A 17,233-nucleotide genomic window follows, 5' to 3' on the forward strand; every position below is an offset into this window, starting at 1 on the left:
CCAAATCTTCCTCCTTTAGAATTAGGCAAGAAGAGCCTTGCCGAAGGTGACATCAGCAAGACGGTGGAGTAGGGAGCCTTGGACTCTCTTTCCCTTAACAAACACACTGATCCAGCAACAATTTCCAAAAAATTGCCTTGGTGGGAAATCCAAAACTAAGTGAAAGGCTCCTAGACCCTGGGAGAATATGAACCCTGACTCACTGAATTCTGTAGTGAAACTGGGACACTCTCTTGCTAGAATGCTTACCCTCAGCACAGTGCCTGCCATATGATCAGGAAAAGATCCCCTAACCCCCAACTTCTCCCAGAGGAAGGAAGGAGTTGGTTCTTGTGTCCAGCATCCCAACCTTCCCTATGGAAACTCCCCAGATGGCTGGCTTCTGTCTTGGTAGTCTTGGAGCTCTGACAGTCAGGCACAGGCTAGCCATCTGTAGGAGAATGGAGATGGTGGCTTGAGCTGGTAGATACCATATCTCCTCCCCTTGACTCAGCACAGAGCAAGCAAATGAAAAATCTTAGTTCTCAGCTTCCTCCTGGGGAAGCAAAGAATTGATCAGTGTATCCAACGCTCCAATTTCTCCAGGGGTCCCTAGAGAACTGACTTCTGTCTTGCCAGTCTTGGAGCTCTGATGTTTTTCGCAGTGTTGCCCCCTGGAGGACAGCAGAGATGGTGGTTTGGATTGGTAGATGCCATGGCTCTTCTCCCCAGCTCAGCACAGAGCAAGCTGACTAACACCACTGCTGCCTGTTTCTCCCTGGAGTGGGACAGATTTGGTCTGGGTATCAAATGCCACAAATTTTCCAGAGGCTGCCCCAAAGACTGGCTTCTGACTTTCCTCTCTGAGAATGCTAATAAGATCCAGCATAATCTAGCTGCCTGGGGCAAATGAGAATAGATAGAGATTTGGGTTCATAGTTGCCACAGCTTCCCTTCCTAGTTCAGCACAGAGTGAACAGATAAAAAACCCAAGTTTCAGCTGAAAGAGTTAGATGAAATGCCCAAAGATCTATCTTTTTCAGGGGGCTGCCTGAGGAATTGACTACAGATCTTTTTTTATCACAATGAACTTTAATAGACATTTCTCCAAGGAAGATGTACAACTGACCAATGGGTATATAAATGGCTTTGGGTCACATGGACATTTTAACAATATTAATTCTTCTCAATGGGCAAAAAATATTCTCTTCAAAGAGTGGTGATGAAAAAATTGCACAGCCACACGGAGAAGAGTTAATTTAGACCCCTATCTTAAAACACTCACAAAAATTAACTCAAAACAGATTAAAGATTTAAACATAGACCTGAAACCGACAACTTCCTACAAGAAAACATACAGAAAAACCTTTTTGACATTGGTCTTAGCAATTCTTTCCTGGATAGGACACTAAAAGTATAAGCAACAAAAGCAAAAATAAATAAGTGGGACTGAATAAAGCTAAAAAGTTTCTCCACAACAAAAGAAACAATCAACAAAGTGAAAAGGCAACTTATGGAATGGGTGAAAACATTTGCATAGCTTATAATTGATAAGGAGTTAATTTTCAAAGTATATAAAGAACTCATACAACCCAATAGCTAAAATTATCCCTATTTAAAAATGGGCAGATTTGGTTTTGTTTTGTTTTTTCTGAACATTTTTTTTAAAGATTTTATTTATTTATTTGAGAGAGAGAGAATGAGAGAGAGCACATGAGAGGGGGGAGGGTCAGAGGGAGAAGCAGACTCCCTGCCGAGCAGGGAGCCTGATGCGGGACTCGACCCAGGGACTCCAGGACCATGACCTGAGCCAAAGGCAGTCGCTTAACCAACTGAGCCACCCAGGCGCCCTTTCTGAATATTTTTTATTTACCACTTTTTATTTAGCATTTTAATTTATTTTATTTTATTTTATTAATTCCAATACAGTTAACATACAGTGTTATATTAGTTTCAGGTGTACAATATAGTTATTCAACAATTTTATATATCACTCTGTGCTCATCACAAGTGCACTCCTTAATCCCCATCACCTATTTCACCCATCCTCCCACCCACCTCCCCTCTAGTAACCATCAGTTTGTTCTCTATGTTGAGTAATTTTCTTGGTTTGTCTCTCTCTCTTTCTTTTCTCTCAGTTGTTTTGTTTCTCAAATTCCACATATGAGTGAAATCATATAATATTTGTTTTTCTCTGACTTATTTTACCTAGCCTTATACTCTCTAGCTCCATCCATGTTGTTCCAAATGACAAAATTTCCTTTTTTATGGCTGAATAATATTGCATCATATATATATATATATATATATACATATGTGTATACACATCTCTATCCATTCATTTATCAGTGGACACTTGGGCTGCTTCCATAATTTGGCTATTATAAATAATGCTGTTGTAAACATAGGGGTGTCTGTATCCCTTTGAATTAGTGTTTTTGTAGTTTTGGGGTTAACAGCCAGTAGCATAATTACTGGATTGCAAGATAGTTCTATTTTTAACTTTTTCAAGGACCTCCGTACTGTCTTCCACAGTGGTAGCATCAGTTTGCACTCCCACGAACAGTGCATGAGGGTTCCTTTTTCTCCACATCCTCTCCAACAGTTGTTGTTTATTGTTTGTTTTTTTTTTAATTTTAGCCATGCTGATAAGTGTGAGGTGATACCTCATTGTAGTTTTGATTTGCATTTCCCTGGTGATGAGTGATTTTGAACATCTTTTCATGTCAGTGCTGGCCACCTGTAGGTCTTCTTTGTAAAAATACCTGTTCATCTCTTCTGCTCAAAAAATGGGCAGAAGATTTGAACAGGCATTTTTCCAAAGAAGACATACAGATGACCAACAGGTATGTGAAAAGGAGCTCAACATTACTAATCATCAGGGAAATGTACATTAAAATCACAATGAGATATCACCTTACATCTGTTTTGATGTCTATTACCAAAAAGAAAAAAAAAAAGACAACAAGTAATGGTGAGGATGTAGAGAAATCGGAATCATGTACACTGCTGGTGAGAATGAAAAAATAGTGTAGCTGCTGTGGAAAACAGTATGGAGGTTCCTCAAAAAAATTGAAAGTAGAGCTACAAAATGATCCAGCAATAACACTTCTGAGTATTTATCCAAAAGAATTGAAATCAGCATCTTGAAGAGATATTAGTACACTCATGTTCGTTGCAGCACTAGTCATAATAGGCAACATTTGGAAACAACCTAAATGTCCATGGACAGGTGAACGGATGACAAGATGACATATATATATATATATGATGAATATCATTCATCTTTAAAAAAAGAGGGAAGTTTTGCAACATGTGATAACATGGGTGAAACTTGAGAACGTGATGCTAAGCAAAATATACCAGTCACAGAAAGACTACTAAACGAGTCCATTTATGTGAAATATCTAAAAGAATCAAATTCACAGAATCAAAGAGTGCAATGGTGGCAGCTGGGGATGAGGGAAAGGAGAAATGGGGACTTACTAATCAATGAATTTCAGGTAAGCAAGGTGAATAAGTTCTAGATATCTGCTATACAACATGTACATGTAGTCAACAATATTGTATAATATATTTAAAAATTGGTCAAGAGTGTAGGTCTCATGTTAAGTATTCTTACTACAATAGAATTTTTAAAAAAGCATTGTTGTTACAATAAAATTAATTAAAAAATAAGAATAAAAAATAAAAAATAAAAAAATAAAAACATTAATAAATGTCTTGCAGCCCAGAAACATTTGCCTATCTTTTCAGCTCTCACATAATATTTGCATTTTGGTGGCTTGAAATATTATGTCTACATGCTGCTTCAAGAGAGTATAAAATCTTCTTGGATATCTTCTTTAATATGGAAGGAAAGAAACTCAGAATCTAACATAATTTGATCTTAAGACCATTTGTTTTAATCTTCTACTGAATGCAGTTATCTCTCTTCATAATTTCATTATAATGTTAATATCAACAATATAAATAATAATTCTACTGAAATTATAGGTAATTATTCACTACTTTCAAACTGAGTTTGCCTTTCATGCTTGATAATGTAAATAAATATTTTATGTAAAGTTTATGCATAAAAGTTTTCTCTCATAATTTTTATAATTCTTGAAACTTTTATAGTTTTTTGCATGTGATATATTATTCTATGCTTTATAGGTACACAGTCTATGCAAACTACTTGACTATTATCAAAAAGTAAAAACTGAGTGAACATACACAAAATATTCATGATGATATTAAAAGTTTAAGTATTTTTACAGCAAAATTCAGGAACTATTCACATAATTCAGTATATTTATAAACATAAAAAAAGAGATATTTAAACACCAAACAGCAACACAATATAGAAAAAGGGCAGTGGATTAGGAATCAATAAGCCTGTCTTTCTCTGACTGGCTTATTTCACTAAGTATAATACCCTCTAGTTCCATCCATATCATTGCAAATGGCAAGATTTCATTCTTTTTGATGGCTGAGTAATATTCCTATATATATATATTCTATATATCTATATATCCTATATATATACATATATATCACTCATATGTGGAATTTAAGAAACAAAACAGATAAACATAGGGGAAAGGAAGGAAAATAACATAAGATGAAAACACAGAGGGAAGCAAACCATAAGAGACTCTTAACTCTAGGAAACAAACTCAGGGTTGCTGGAGGGAAGGTGGTGGGGGGATGGGGTAACTGGGTGATGGACATTAAGGAGGGCACATGATATAATGAACACTGGGTATTGTATGCAACTGATGAATCACTGAATTCCACCTCTGGAACTAATAATATAGTATATATTAATTAAATTGAATTTAAATAAAAGATTAAAAAATAAATCAATAAGCCTGGTTAACTTTCCAGTACATGACACAACTTCAGGATGTGCTCCTAGGTCATTTCTCCTATGTCCCTAATCTTTGAAGCTGGAGAAGTGATGATACATGACGTGTTGATTCATGAGCTAGTTGAGAGGAACAAATGAAGTATTGGTTCAGAAATTATTTGCATACCATAAACAGTCAACAAGCACAAAATGATACTTATAATTCTCTCTCCTTCTACAGATAGCTTGATTTTAAATAGAGCAGTATAAGCAACATTTATTCACTAAGTCTTCTAAAACATCCCAGAATGTTCCATTCTATTTGATTTTTCCAATATTATTTTATTTGTTCATTTATTCAAAAAATACTCATTTACATACTGGTTTTTCGGTCCTCTGGCATGCTGTGTTTTAAAGTGCACTTGTTTGCCCACTTTTGGGCATTTGCTGCTGCTTCTCGGTTCCATTCCTAAATGTCACAAGAAAAAAAAAATACACTTAAAGATTCAACTCCAGTGAAACATATGCTTTATAATCTGATTGGTAGGTTGATTCGCACTACTTTAAAACTTCTATAGATATATTCATTGTCATTGGTATGATAAGATCTTTTGTTAGGGGTGTGTGTGTGTGTGTGTGTGTGTGTTTATCTGCTCCAGTGCCAATTTCCACATGAAGAGAAGTTCATAAATGATGTGTCTACTGACAGAAATATCCAAAACAGTATCTGACAATTTATGATAACACAGGAGCCACACCTAGGTTTTTTAGTAATAGTGCTAGTCTAAGCACTCATCAATATGTGAAGTCTCTAAATTATATTTCAATAGTAATAAACTAGCCTAGTTTATTCCCAGTTCCACTTGTAGCCCACTGCACTCAAATGGGAGATATCTAGCATTTATGGATTGTGTCTTGGAAAGTGAACTATTATTAACCCTAAATGGCACTGATTTTGAAGGAAAGTGGACTCCTTTATTTTAGACTAGGGCAGATAGCGAACAAAAAGTGCAATGGCTTCACATTTGATGTCTGAAGATTTGGCTTCTAATTTTGCCTTCCCGACTTAATAGCCCCACACCCTTGCTAGATTATTTAACCATTATAAAGGAAAATTAATTTTTGCCCTGCCCATAATACAGCTCAAATGAAATAGCAGAATGGAAGCAAAACAAAGTTCTTAAGAGATGCCAGTTACCAGCTCCCTGCTCTTATCACTGCTGATTCACACCATTTATCACTACCTCTTACCATCTTTAGCATGTTGCTGGCAGGTGGAGAGACTGATTTCCTTAGTTCATTGTGTTTATTTACAATCTCTTTTTGGACTTGCTTTCGAGTGGTTAGCAAAGCAGTAAAGGATGGATCCTAAAGGGAGATAAAATTAGGGTTATCTTCTTAACATTTGTTAAAATTGCATTTAAGAGTGAATAAACAGTCGAGGGCACAAAGATCATTTTAAAGAGCATTCAGTTCAAATCAATATTAGTTGTTAAGCATTGCCAATGAACCTGAGCCAAAGCTATGACAGATAGGAAAAAAGTAATTTGAAGCTTTGAGAAGGAGGATGAAATTCATGGCATGACAAATTAAAATCTCCTCTGAGGCCACAGATGCCAATTTCTAGTTTCAAGGGAATTCTTACTGTGCCTTTTCTAGCCATATGAGTGATAATATTTTATAACCATAGAGGTACACAATAGAAACATTAAGACATATTCATTCACATTTGATCAGGCTGCAGCAGGTGGGATGAGAGTAGACCTCAAGATTCATCCTAGACTTTAAGGAAAGTTTGACCTGATATGGTCTGTATTTAGAGAAATAATGTATTTAAAATGTATCTAGGGAAGGGATGTTCAGGTTCAAAGTGCTTTCCGTGCTAATAAAATTATTCTTCCTATTATGATAGACATTATGATCTATTTTATTATATGAGCTGATTTCATGGCATCACTCAAAAGGTACTCTTGCAATATTAAAAAATTTCCAAGGCCATTTAGAGGGAACAAAATCATCCAGTTAATGGGCCATTGCTGACTCTGTTCCTTTTTAGTAACAGAATAAAGTATTAAATCAGCTGCTGAAATTTTTGGTATATTTTATCATTGTGTGTGTGGCAGGGGGGAGATGTCTACCCTGGAGGTAGAGTGGGGTGTGTGAATTGTTCTCACAAGGTCTGAGATATTTGATGACTTAAAATTACACATGAGTGTTATGTTGTATGAACATGACCAAGAGTTTAAAATCTAAGTCTAAATAGACAGGACTCTTTGTTGATTTTATCTGACACATTGGGGTAAGTTATTCTCTCTTCTCCCAATACTGAGGTTGCTCAAAGCCCTCCAAATAGTGCAAACTTAGGTTTAACCATATTTATTGCCATTATTAATTTATGCATCCATTCTCCTACTTGCTTTATGCTCCTAAGGACAGGAACCAATAATGAATTTCTTTTCTTTTCTTTCTTTCTTTTTTTTTTTTTTAGTGAATTTCATTGTACTCACAGATTTGGTACATTCCCAGCTACTAATGCCTAAGCTAGAAAGGATGCACATGTGAAATAAAATAACATCCTTGGATATTTCCTATTGACTCTCAAAAACCTGCTTCATAGAATTTCATTTCAAAACACATCAAAATTTGGTCCCTGAGAAAGAAATAATTATTTCCTCCTTCTTATCCTATCTTTTGTAGATACAAATCCTACTGAAGACATGTCTTTGCTGTTTTTTAATGAGTTTCAAGAAAGCTTTTATTAGGTGACAGGGAATATGAAGAGTGTTGAGCATAAAATGGATCTAAAAAGGTATCTATCTATCCTTCAGGAATTTATTTCGATTCTTTCTCCCTCTTCTTTTACCCCTCCCTGTTTGTGCACTGTCACTCTCTCTCTCTCTCTCAAATGATTAAATCAAATCTTAAAAAAGAAATTTATTTCGGTAAACTATATGACATGAATAATAACAATACCACATGATAACTGAAGATAGGTGGATTCTGCTAGATGTATAAAAAACAAGGGATCAATTCTTATTCAGGTTAGGAAAGCTTTGCAAAAGATTGTCTGGATTGAGGTTATAAAGGATGAATAGTGTTTTCTATTGAGAAGGTGCAGAAAAAACCATACTAGGCAGAAGGTATGTAGAAAATCTGATCAGCAAACATTTAGCAGTGCAAAAGAGCAAAATATAGCTCTCTTTTAAATAATTTTATAATGAAGACCAGGAGATGGACCAGAGAGATAACTGGGGATTGGAAAGGACCATGAAAAAAAATCTTTAGGGGACTCCTGCATGGCTCAGTTGGGTAAGTGTCTGCCTTTGTCTCAGGTAATGATCCCAGGGTCCTAAGATTGATCTCCCTTGCAATTGGGCTCCCTGATCAGCGGGGAGTCTGCTTCTCCCTCTGCCTCCCTCCCCCAGCTGGTGCTCTCTCTCTCTCTCTCTCTTGCTCTCTCTCTCAAATAAATAAATAAAATTTTTAAAAAATCTTTAGGAAAGAGATTGGGAAGGCAACAAACTTTTTGAATAAGACCCAGGTGATAAATAAATTGTCTTCAGATTGAAAATTAATTATGGTAACATAATGACTATATTTCTGAATGCCACATGAGTTTTGACCTATTGCCTGAACTCTGATCTGTGGAGTCCTAGCTATTCTTGTATGTTCAGAGTTAAAGGAGAATGTGGAAATAGACAGCAATGACCAAACTTCACATTCAGAGTTTTTCTGATCAGAAGATAGACACCTTATATAGACACCTACCCACCAAACATTTAAGAGAATCATTGATCCTGTTCTTAGGATTATTAAAGTAAAGCAGCATATTAGAAATAATTAGAGCATCTTATTCTTTATATATTAATTGTAAGACCATGAAAAAATCCAAATACTTAATCTCTTTACTAAAGTTTCTTTTTTAACTTAAAAAATAGGTATTATTATTCTTACACATTGACTATGAAAATAAATGTGGTGATGTATGTGAAGAAGTTTTGCTAATTTGCGATTATATAAATATATTGCTAATTTTCTGTGAGGATCACATTGTAATGAATTAAATATAAGGAAATCAGTAAAGATCTTTGGACAGGGTGAGTTTCATTAGCTTTTAAACCTGTAGACTATTGCTGTCAATAGAAATATAATGATAGCATCAAAGGTAATTTTAATTTCTGGGTGGCCACTTTGAAAAAGAAAAAATAAACAGATTAAATTGATATTTATAATATACCTATTTATCTAATTGTTTCAAAATACTATGTTTTCATCATGCAATCAATATTAAAATTATTAATGAAATATTTTACCTTCCTTTTTTACTAAGTCTTGAATTCTGCTATGTAATTATGCAGATCTCAATTCTGACCATCTGTATCTCCAGTGTTCAATACCCTCATGTGGCTAGAGGCTACAATACTGGTCACCACAGCCTTAGACTTAATTGTGTTAACTACTTGAGCAACCAATGAGTACTTTGTGATGTACCAGACTCTCTACTCCTTTTCACTTTTGAAAATTGATCTAATAGATTTCTGTTTATAAGTTGCTTCAGTTGTTCTGAAGATAATTTCAACCACCATCATACCTGTCCATTTGCAGGAAAGAATGGAAGCAACACAAGAGCCAGGAACAGCAACTCCAGGAATAAGGCCATTGCTGGGAAAACAAAACAAAGGGAACAAAGACCGACATTGGATTGTTTAGTGTATGAACTTCTGAGGAATACAGGAGGAAAAATAAAACAAAATAATGTAGTGATTTCAGTTGTTCCAAATTCATTAGTAATATAACAAGAGAAGATTTGTTACATGATGCCACTAGAATGATAATGGATTCACCAAGAAGCAACCCTCCAATGGGGACCTAAAGAACAAAAGGAAGTACTTGATTGAAGATTTTGAAGTACACCTATAAATGCTAAGTATATACTACCCATTTTCACTCTAGTTCCACATTCTTGTCTATGTAGCTACTCTCTGGTTCTAGGAATGGGTTCTTCACATTGCCCATTCATAGCTCCCAACTGTTAGTAATACTGGGGTGCTCCTGTATTAGTTTTTGCTGGTTTCCTTAAACTCTTCTTAATCCTTTATAAATATACCCTCATCAAGATCTTTTCAAATTACTAATGATCATTTGCCATTTCTTACCTGCCATGAGTCTGGCTCATATACTTAACATTCCTAGAACCATAGGTAAGTCCACTAAGAAGTAAATGCTTTTCTTTAATACTTTCAACCACTCTTTCAGCTACACCCAGGCAGCCAGTGTCCTCATTCATTCCCATTCAAACCTTGTCCTTTATTACAATGCATTAAATTCCTCCACCCCCCCCCCCAAAGGCAATATTCTCCTTCTGGTTCTAAAAACAGAAGGTAGATTTCTCACTTTTAAAATTAGATTACCCACCCAATCTGTATCAATACCCTTAATAGGTTCACATCCTTGCCTCACTAATTTAACTTCTTGGAATTCTGAGGAAATAATAATATATACTGGAAAAATTTTAGGCATACATTTTCATTACATTAATATTTATAAGGATAAAAATATTATAATGTATTAATGCTTAATTGTAGGGAGATAAAATGTTCAAATAAATTAGAATATATCCTCTTGTTAGAGTGTATTAGACATAGCAATGATGTCTCCAATGGTGTTCTAACAAAAACAATGCTTATGCTTCAAAGTTAAAAACACAGCATATGGGAAATCCTTATCTTCCTTTATGGATGAATGTTTGTGCCCTCCCAAAATTCATATGTTGAAGCCCTAGTCCCCAGTGTGGCTGCATTTGTAATTGGGTTTCTAAGGAAGTAATTAAGATTAAATGAGGTCATAAGAATGAACCCTGATCCAACAGGATTAGTGTACATATCAGGAGAGACACCAGAGAGTCCTCTCTCTCTCTTCTCCATATATACAGGAAGATACCATGTGAGAACACAGTGAGAAGGTAGCTGTTCGCAAGCCAAGAAGAGAAACCTCACCAGAAACTGACCATACTGTCACCTTGGTTTCAGACTTTGAACCTTCAAAACTGTGAGAAAATAAATTTCTGTTGTTCACACCACCCAGTCTGCAGTATTTTGTTACGGCAGCCCAAGCAGCGTCACACACATTCCCAAATTTGGTATTTGAGGGTTAGGTTATTTTTGAGTGAATCTGAAGGTCCATAAAATGTGCTAATTTGAAATCTTCTGAAGCTACAGATCTGCATTCAGGTGCACATGTGTGAGCAAGACACTGAGAGATTGGAGCGCCTGGGTGGCTCAGTTGGTTAAGTGTCTGCCTTCCGCTGGGGTCATGATCTGGGGTCCTGAGATTGAGTCCCTGCCATCAGGCTCTCTGCTCAGCAGGGAGTCTGCTACTCCCTCTCACTATTCCTCTGTGAACTCTCTCTCTCTTTCAAAAAAAAATAAAAAGACACTGAGAGATTGGGTTACCTCTGATTACCATCCAGCATCCATATCTCAATGAGCTTTGCTTTTCTCATGGATATATGACAAAACTATGACATAGGTATATTAGACCAGTTTTAAGATAAAGTAACAGAAGAAATTTTATTGCATAGTGATACTGACAACCTTGATGTGTAGGGAGATCTGAGAATGCTTACATTATTATTCTCCTAGAGAACAGTAACAGAAGCAGGACCTAGTCCCCTCATCCCCTTCTCTCACAAAACTAACAATCAGACAAAAAGCCAGGCAAAGAACAAATGAGATTAAACAGAAATACAAGAGCATGAGTTTATCTTCATGTGGTGAGACATCCTTTTCTGAATTTTCTAAAATGAATCTGTAGTACTGTAATTACAGTAATCAGAAAAAGAAAAGCCCTTTATTGCAAAAAGATTATCAACTCTTGGGAAAGTGCTCTGATTTTGTCAAACCTATTAGTTGTTTTTTTGCAACCTGGTGTAGCTAACAGTTTAGGCATTATGGTGATCATGTAAGAGAAGAACAGAGGCACAGAGGTATTAAGTGACCTCCTGACGGTATCATTGCTAGGTAGTGTATGGCTAGGACAGAACCCAAGATTTCTCTTAACCTCAATATCCATTTCCCACTAAACTCTATTATACTTTTTGGGGCATGGGTTTCCAGGTAAGAATGAAAGCATTTAATGAATTTTCTGTCTTGATAAAAAAAGTCATGCATTGCTATAAATATTTTTGTGGCTGTTAAATTGCTGGTAGGTTACTAAACACATTTGAGAAAATTAGAAAAAAAAATTAACACAGTGTTAACACTTAAGTCAATCCTTTTCTGTTGTTCCTCAAATATAAAATAAAGCTCATAAAACTTAGCTCAAATAATATTTTCTTAGGATATCCATCTTGTGTTTAAAATGTTGATATGATAACCTTTATATATGTAACTTTGTTGAAATAATGGAGAATTTTATTGGCATCCTAATGAGTTATTTTTCACAAAATTGACAACATATTCCTATAAGGGTTCTATAAGGGATACAAATTATACAGGTGTTTCTACAATGTTTTGGAAATTTAAACTCTTCCACATCATTATAATATCACTTATAACAATAAGAAAAGTTTGATTTTGTTTATATGTAATTTTTACATAGAACAGAGGAAGATGTGGGAGAATAAAATGAAAAACTGAAAAAGAAAAAATATGGAAAGAAAAATTAACTTAATTATATCTAAAACAAATACATAAACCTAGTGTCCAAAAAAGCCATTTTTGTTTCTCAGAGATGCCTGGGTCCATATTGAGAAAACCTGAACACCTAAACTTGGCACCTGGTATTGTGAGAATGGAAAGAGTGCCCTACAGGTGTTAAGAAGCCTGGGCTTTTGTTGTTGTCACTAATTCTGTTTTATTCAGCTTTATCTTTAATGAGATATATGAAATTGAAAATCTTTATCAAGTTAGAGTATGGTGACATAGGATTACTTCATATGGTTCTTGTGAATGAGATAAGTAATGTTAGAGCAATTTGAAAATATGAAAAAAATCACCATAAACATACATTAAGACATACTGTCTTAGCATTAACATTACTATTTATATTACCATTTGGGATGCTTGTGCCCTCTGCTGGGAGCATTGCCAGCAGAAATCTCTCAGCTCACAGACACTTCAGTTGATTGGCTGAAGCCTCCCATAGGACTACACCACAGTTCACCTCACCTTGAAGGAATCTTGCTTCTCTCCCCTTCCTTCCTAGGGAATTGAGCTCGTATTCTTCAGCTTCTTGTGTCTCAGATTTTGTTACCTGAGGAACACAACCTGGTACATCATCCATTAAATAATCCTTTTTTTTTTTTTCCCATAAGTCTTGTCAGGATGGGCTCCTCATTAATAACCTCATTATCCTTTGATAGTATTCCCTTTATGCCTTTGATATTAATTTCTTTGCTTATTAATTAATGAAAAACATATATTCACAAAAATTATACAGGCATACCTTGCCTGATAAGTCTATTTTATGGAAACAAGGATTTTTATGATCAAGTAAATTTTATATCAGGGCTGTAAGAATAATTCAAAATTTTAAAAAAGAATAATTCAAAATTAGAATATTTATTGGTCATATTCATCACATTAATGGATAAAGAAAAATCATGTGGCAAAATATGTTGTGAAATTCAACCCCTATTATAGTTAAAAATAAGAAAAAGGAGAGTAGAGATTATTAATTTGATAATGGCAATATAACCAAATATCTCTAGCAAATATAGTTTTTGGAGAAACTCTAGGTGCATTCATTTAATATTGAGAACAAAAAAAGAATGACCAATGTCACTGGTACTGTTCAACATCATATTGGAGAGGTCCTGATCTCTCCAATATGAAGAAAAGAAAAAAATACATATTTATAAGTCTCATAAAGGAAGAGATAATATTAGTGTTATTTTAAAATGATATGGCCATTTACCTAGAGAATACACCATAAGCAAAAATTTGCAAGATCTGGGGTGCCTGGGTGGCTCAGTCGTTAAGCGTCTGCCTTCAGCTCAGGTCATGATCCCAGGATCCTGGGATCGAGCCCCACATCAGGCTCCCTGCTCAGCAGGAGGCCTGCTTCTCCCTCTCCCACTCCCCCTGCTTATGTTCCCTCTCTCGCTGTGTCTCTCTCTCTCTCTGTCAAATAAATAAATAAATAAATCTTAAAAAAAAAAAGTTTGCAAGATGTAATACCAGTTTATAAAAAATACCATTGCCATATACTAGCAACACTCAACTAGAAAATAAGATTAAAAAGAAAACATAAAACTCACAATAGTACAAAAAATATAGTTTATTTATGAAATAACCAAGAATAAAAAATCTTTTTTTGGAGACAATTTTAAAACCCTAGTAAAGGGCATAAAAGAAGATATACATAAGTTGAGAGATTTTCATGCTTTTAAATGGTATGTGTTAATACAATAAAGGTATCAATCCTAATTAAATTAATATGAAAATTCTTTATAACTCCAATAAAAATTCTGATTGGCCCATGAATAACTGAATATACCTTTTATGAGAAGGATTAATTTGGGTATCTTTTCATATTAGTTATTAAAATAGGCTTCAAACTTGTGTTGACAAAATTTGAGTATTATATTAGGAATGGATAAATGGGCCAATGAAGGTAAATAGAAAATTTAATAAGAGACAGACCAAACAAGGTAGCATAAAAAAGCGTTAGAGGAAGAACAGATTGTCTAGTATATAGTTTTGGGAAAATTACCTTGCTATGTGGGGAAAATTAAAACCAGATCCTTCTTAAGCATAACCTATAAAGGTGAATGTAGAGGGATTAAATTTATAAATAAATAAAATGCTTTACATGCAAGTTTTCGGGGCCATATCCCTTTGCCTTTAAGTGAGCCAAATAATAATGCCATCATATGGTTATTCTGGGTTTTGTGTGAAGCACTGTGTCACTCTTTACGGGCTCATTAAAACTCTTAACAATCTATAAGAAAAAAAAAAGAAGAAGAAGAAGAAGGTAGCGGGAGGGGAAGAATGAAGTGGGGGAAATCGGAGGGGTAGACGAACCATGAGAGATGATGGACTCTGAAAAACAAACTGAGGGTTCTAGAGGGGAGGAGGGTGGGAGGATGGGTTAGCCTGGTGGTGGGTATTGAGGAGGGCACATTCTTCATGGAGCACTGGGTGTTATGCACAAACAATGAATCATGGAACACTTCATCTAAAACTAATGATGTAATGTATGGGGATTAACATAAGAATAAAAAAATTTAAAAAATGGAAAAAAAAAACCTCTTAACAATCTAGAGAGTACATAATATTACTCAATGCCCCACTTTACAGATCTGCAGTCCCAGGATCAGATATTTAATAATGAAATGCCATGTGCTTGCATGCAAAAGAACCCAGGGATAAGGCCAGACAGTTTGGCCTCAATGCCCTAGTACCTGAAAGGAGGGAATGTAAATGTTTCAAACAATCAGGCCAGAAAAAAATACCATTAAAAGCATCAACACAGGGGCATCTAGATGGCTTAGTCAATTAAGTGTCCTACTCTTGTATTTGGCTGGGGTCATGGTCTCAGGGTAGTGGGATCTAGCCCTCCGGTGTCCAGCTCTACGCTCAGCCCAGAGTCTGCTTGAGAGTGTCTCCCTCTCCCTCTGCCCCTCCTCCCACTCTCAATCAATCAATCAATAATAAATAAATAAATAAATAAAATCTTTAAAAAATAAAAGCATCAACACATATGTGTATAATGTATGCATTATGGGTACCCACACAGCTATGTATCAATCACTACAGAGCAGTATTTGATGCAGTCTTTTCAGACTTTAGATGTCATATTTAATCTTCCTTCTGTTTTCTTTTTATTTCCACATATGATTTCTTGCCCCTTACTTGAATTTACTAAACAGCATTACTGGAATTTTTAGCACAGTCTGATTTAGACCTTACTTTAGAGGTCTGACACTCTTCCTCCTAATTTACCTCTTCCTCTTACAAATCTGAGCTCAGTTCAGGGGCACCAACTGACCTTACTACCCAACATTATGGAATAGCTCCTGGCTTTGCAACTTGTCTTTGCTTTAATTTCCTTTGATGCTCCTCCAAAGGGTGAGTCATTCAGGCAGATGTAGCTTTTGTTTTTAACTGGCAGAAGACACAACACCAGATCTTCTCTGGCAACAGTATAAATCCTCCCTGAGCTCCCTGGATGGCATTTAGCCATAAAGAAGAACATTAATAAAATACTTTGAAAGTAAAATCTTCCCTCTGCAGGGTAAATAACTCCTTGTATATTATTAGGTATCACTTCTTATTTGCCAAAAGAAGTTCTTTGTGGCAACTGCTTCCTTATATAAAATATCCTCAGCAGATACTATATTCAAATCTTCATATAAATGTAGCTGCTTGTGTAGATTAACTTTTGATCGGAAAACTTCTAAGTCTTCCGTCTTTTGTCTTATTTTCGAGTTTCATGAGGGAAAATGTATGTTATGCTGATAATTGCTAATAAAATTTTTTTATCTCTAGGTTGGTGTTATAATTTTGTTTTGATAGATTTAAAATTATTAGCAATAGCTTCCGCTCCTTGTTTTAATAATGTCTTTATCAACACATATCTACATATGTGAATATTAGTAAAATTTTTAATATGTGACATATATATCCTTAGTTTTTCATTTTTCTATTAAAGGAAGTTCTAGTATAATTCTTTCCAAGAGTCATAGATATGGAAAATATATTACTTATTTTACAATAAAAAGTAAAAATTAATTTAAATGTTAAATTCGGTAAAAGTGCATTTGGAATAGTAGAGCTACATGTTACTTTCTTAGCTTAAAAAGAGTATAAAAGTTAAGCTCATTACTCTCAATAAAAGTTATTAACAGAGTTTTGAAAATCATAGATATTTTTACAATATATCATTTAACACCAAAAAAGCATAAATATATTGCATAATAAAATGTTCACTTTAAAAAAATTACATTACTTACTGTTGATTCTCAGAATCAGGTGAAGCATCAGCTTTATCTGGAGGAAGAAGGAAGATGGAGAGAAAGAAGTTTAGAGCAGTATATATGCATTACATTTATTTCCTGTTTTTGGCCAATTATGGTTGTGCAAGTAAATCTAAGTCAACAGGTCTGAAACAGGATTTGTCATACCACTAGTCTCATTGCTGATTGTCTAACTGCAGTTTTGGCAATATCTTGTGATTCTCCACATGGTTTTTTTTTTTCTTTTTGAATGGCTTTTATTCAGCTCAAGTGATGTTCTTAGATGTCACCTTTGCTGTGCATTTATTCTCAAGTGCCCCTTTGGTTCCTAGAAGTGAATTCTCTGTAGACTTTGGCTAGAGGGTATTTAATGTTTCCCAGGGCCAGAGGAAAGCAGGTTGAAGACCCTGTGCAGAGCTTTTTCTCCTATGGAGCTGGGAAAGATGTTTCCTCATTTAAAG

The 17,233-nt window shown here is 35.0% G+C and overlaps 1 protein-coding gene across 2 annotated transcripts in view; it reads right to left on the bottom strand.

The window, feature by feature from the left end:
• Window positions 1-16,969, bottom strand: part of LOC102725647 (cysteine-rich secretory protein 2-like) — a 27,476-nt gene extending 10,507 nt beyond the window's left edge. The window contains exons 1-5 of one of the 2 annotated variants that reach the window (XM_006727576.3): window positions 16,770-16,969; window positions 12,982-13,066; window positions 9,405-9,475; window positions 6,065-6,181; window positions 5,195-5,282 (exon numbers count right to left, since the gene is read on the bottom strand). In XM_006727576.3, the coding sequence (XP_006727639.1) occupies window positions 5,195-5,282; window positions 6,065-6,181; window positions 9,405-9,473 (274 nt within the window). In that variant the 5' untranslated portion in view covers window positions 9,474-9,475; window positions 12,982-13,066; window positions 16,770-16,969. The remainder of the gene's footprint in view (window positions 1-5,194; window positions 5,283-6,064; window positions 6,182-9,404; window positions 9,476-12,981; window positions 13,067-16,769) is intronic. The other variant, XM_081827476.1, reaches the window with a different exon arrangement.
• Window positions 16,970-17,233: the final 264 nt, after the last annotated feature.

Source organism: Leptonychotes weddellii, chromosome 8 (genome assembly GCF_054177405.1).
Source record: "Leptonychotes weddellii isolate Sample4059 chromosome 8, ASM5417740v2, whole genome shotgun sequence".
NCBI lineage: Eukaryota > Metazoa > Chordata > Mammalia > Carnivora > Phocidae > Leptonychotes > Leptonychotes weddellii.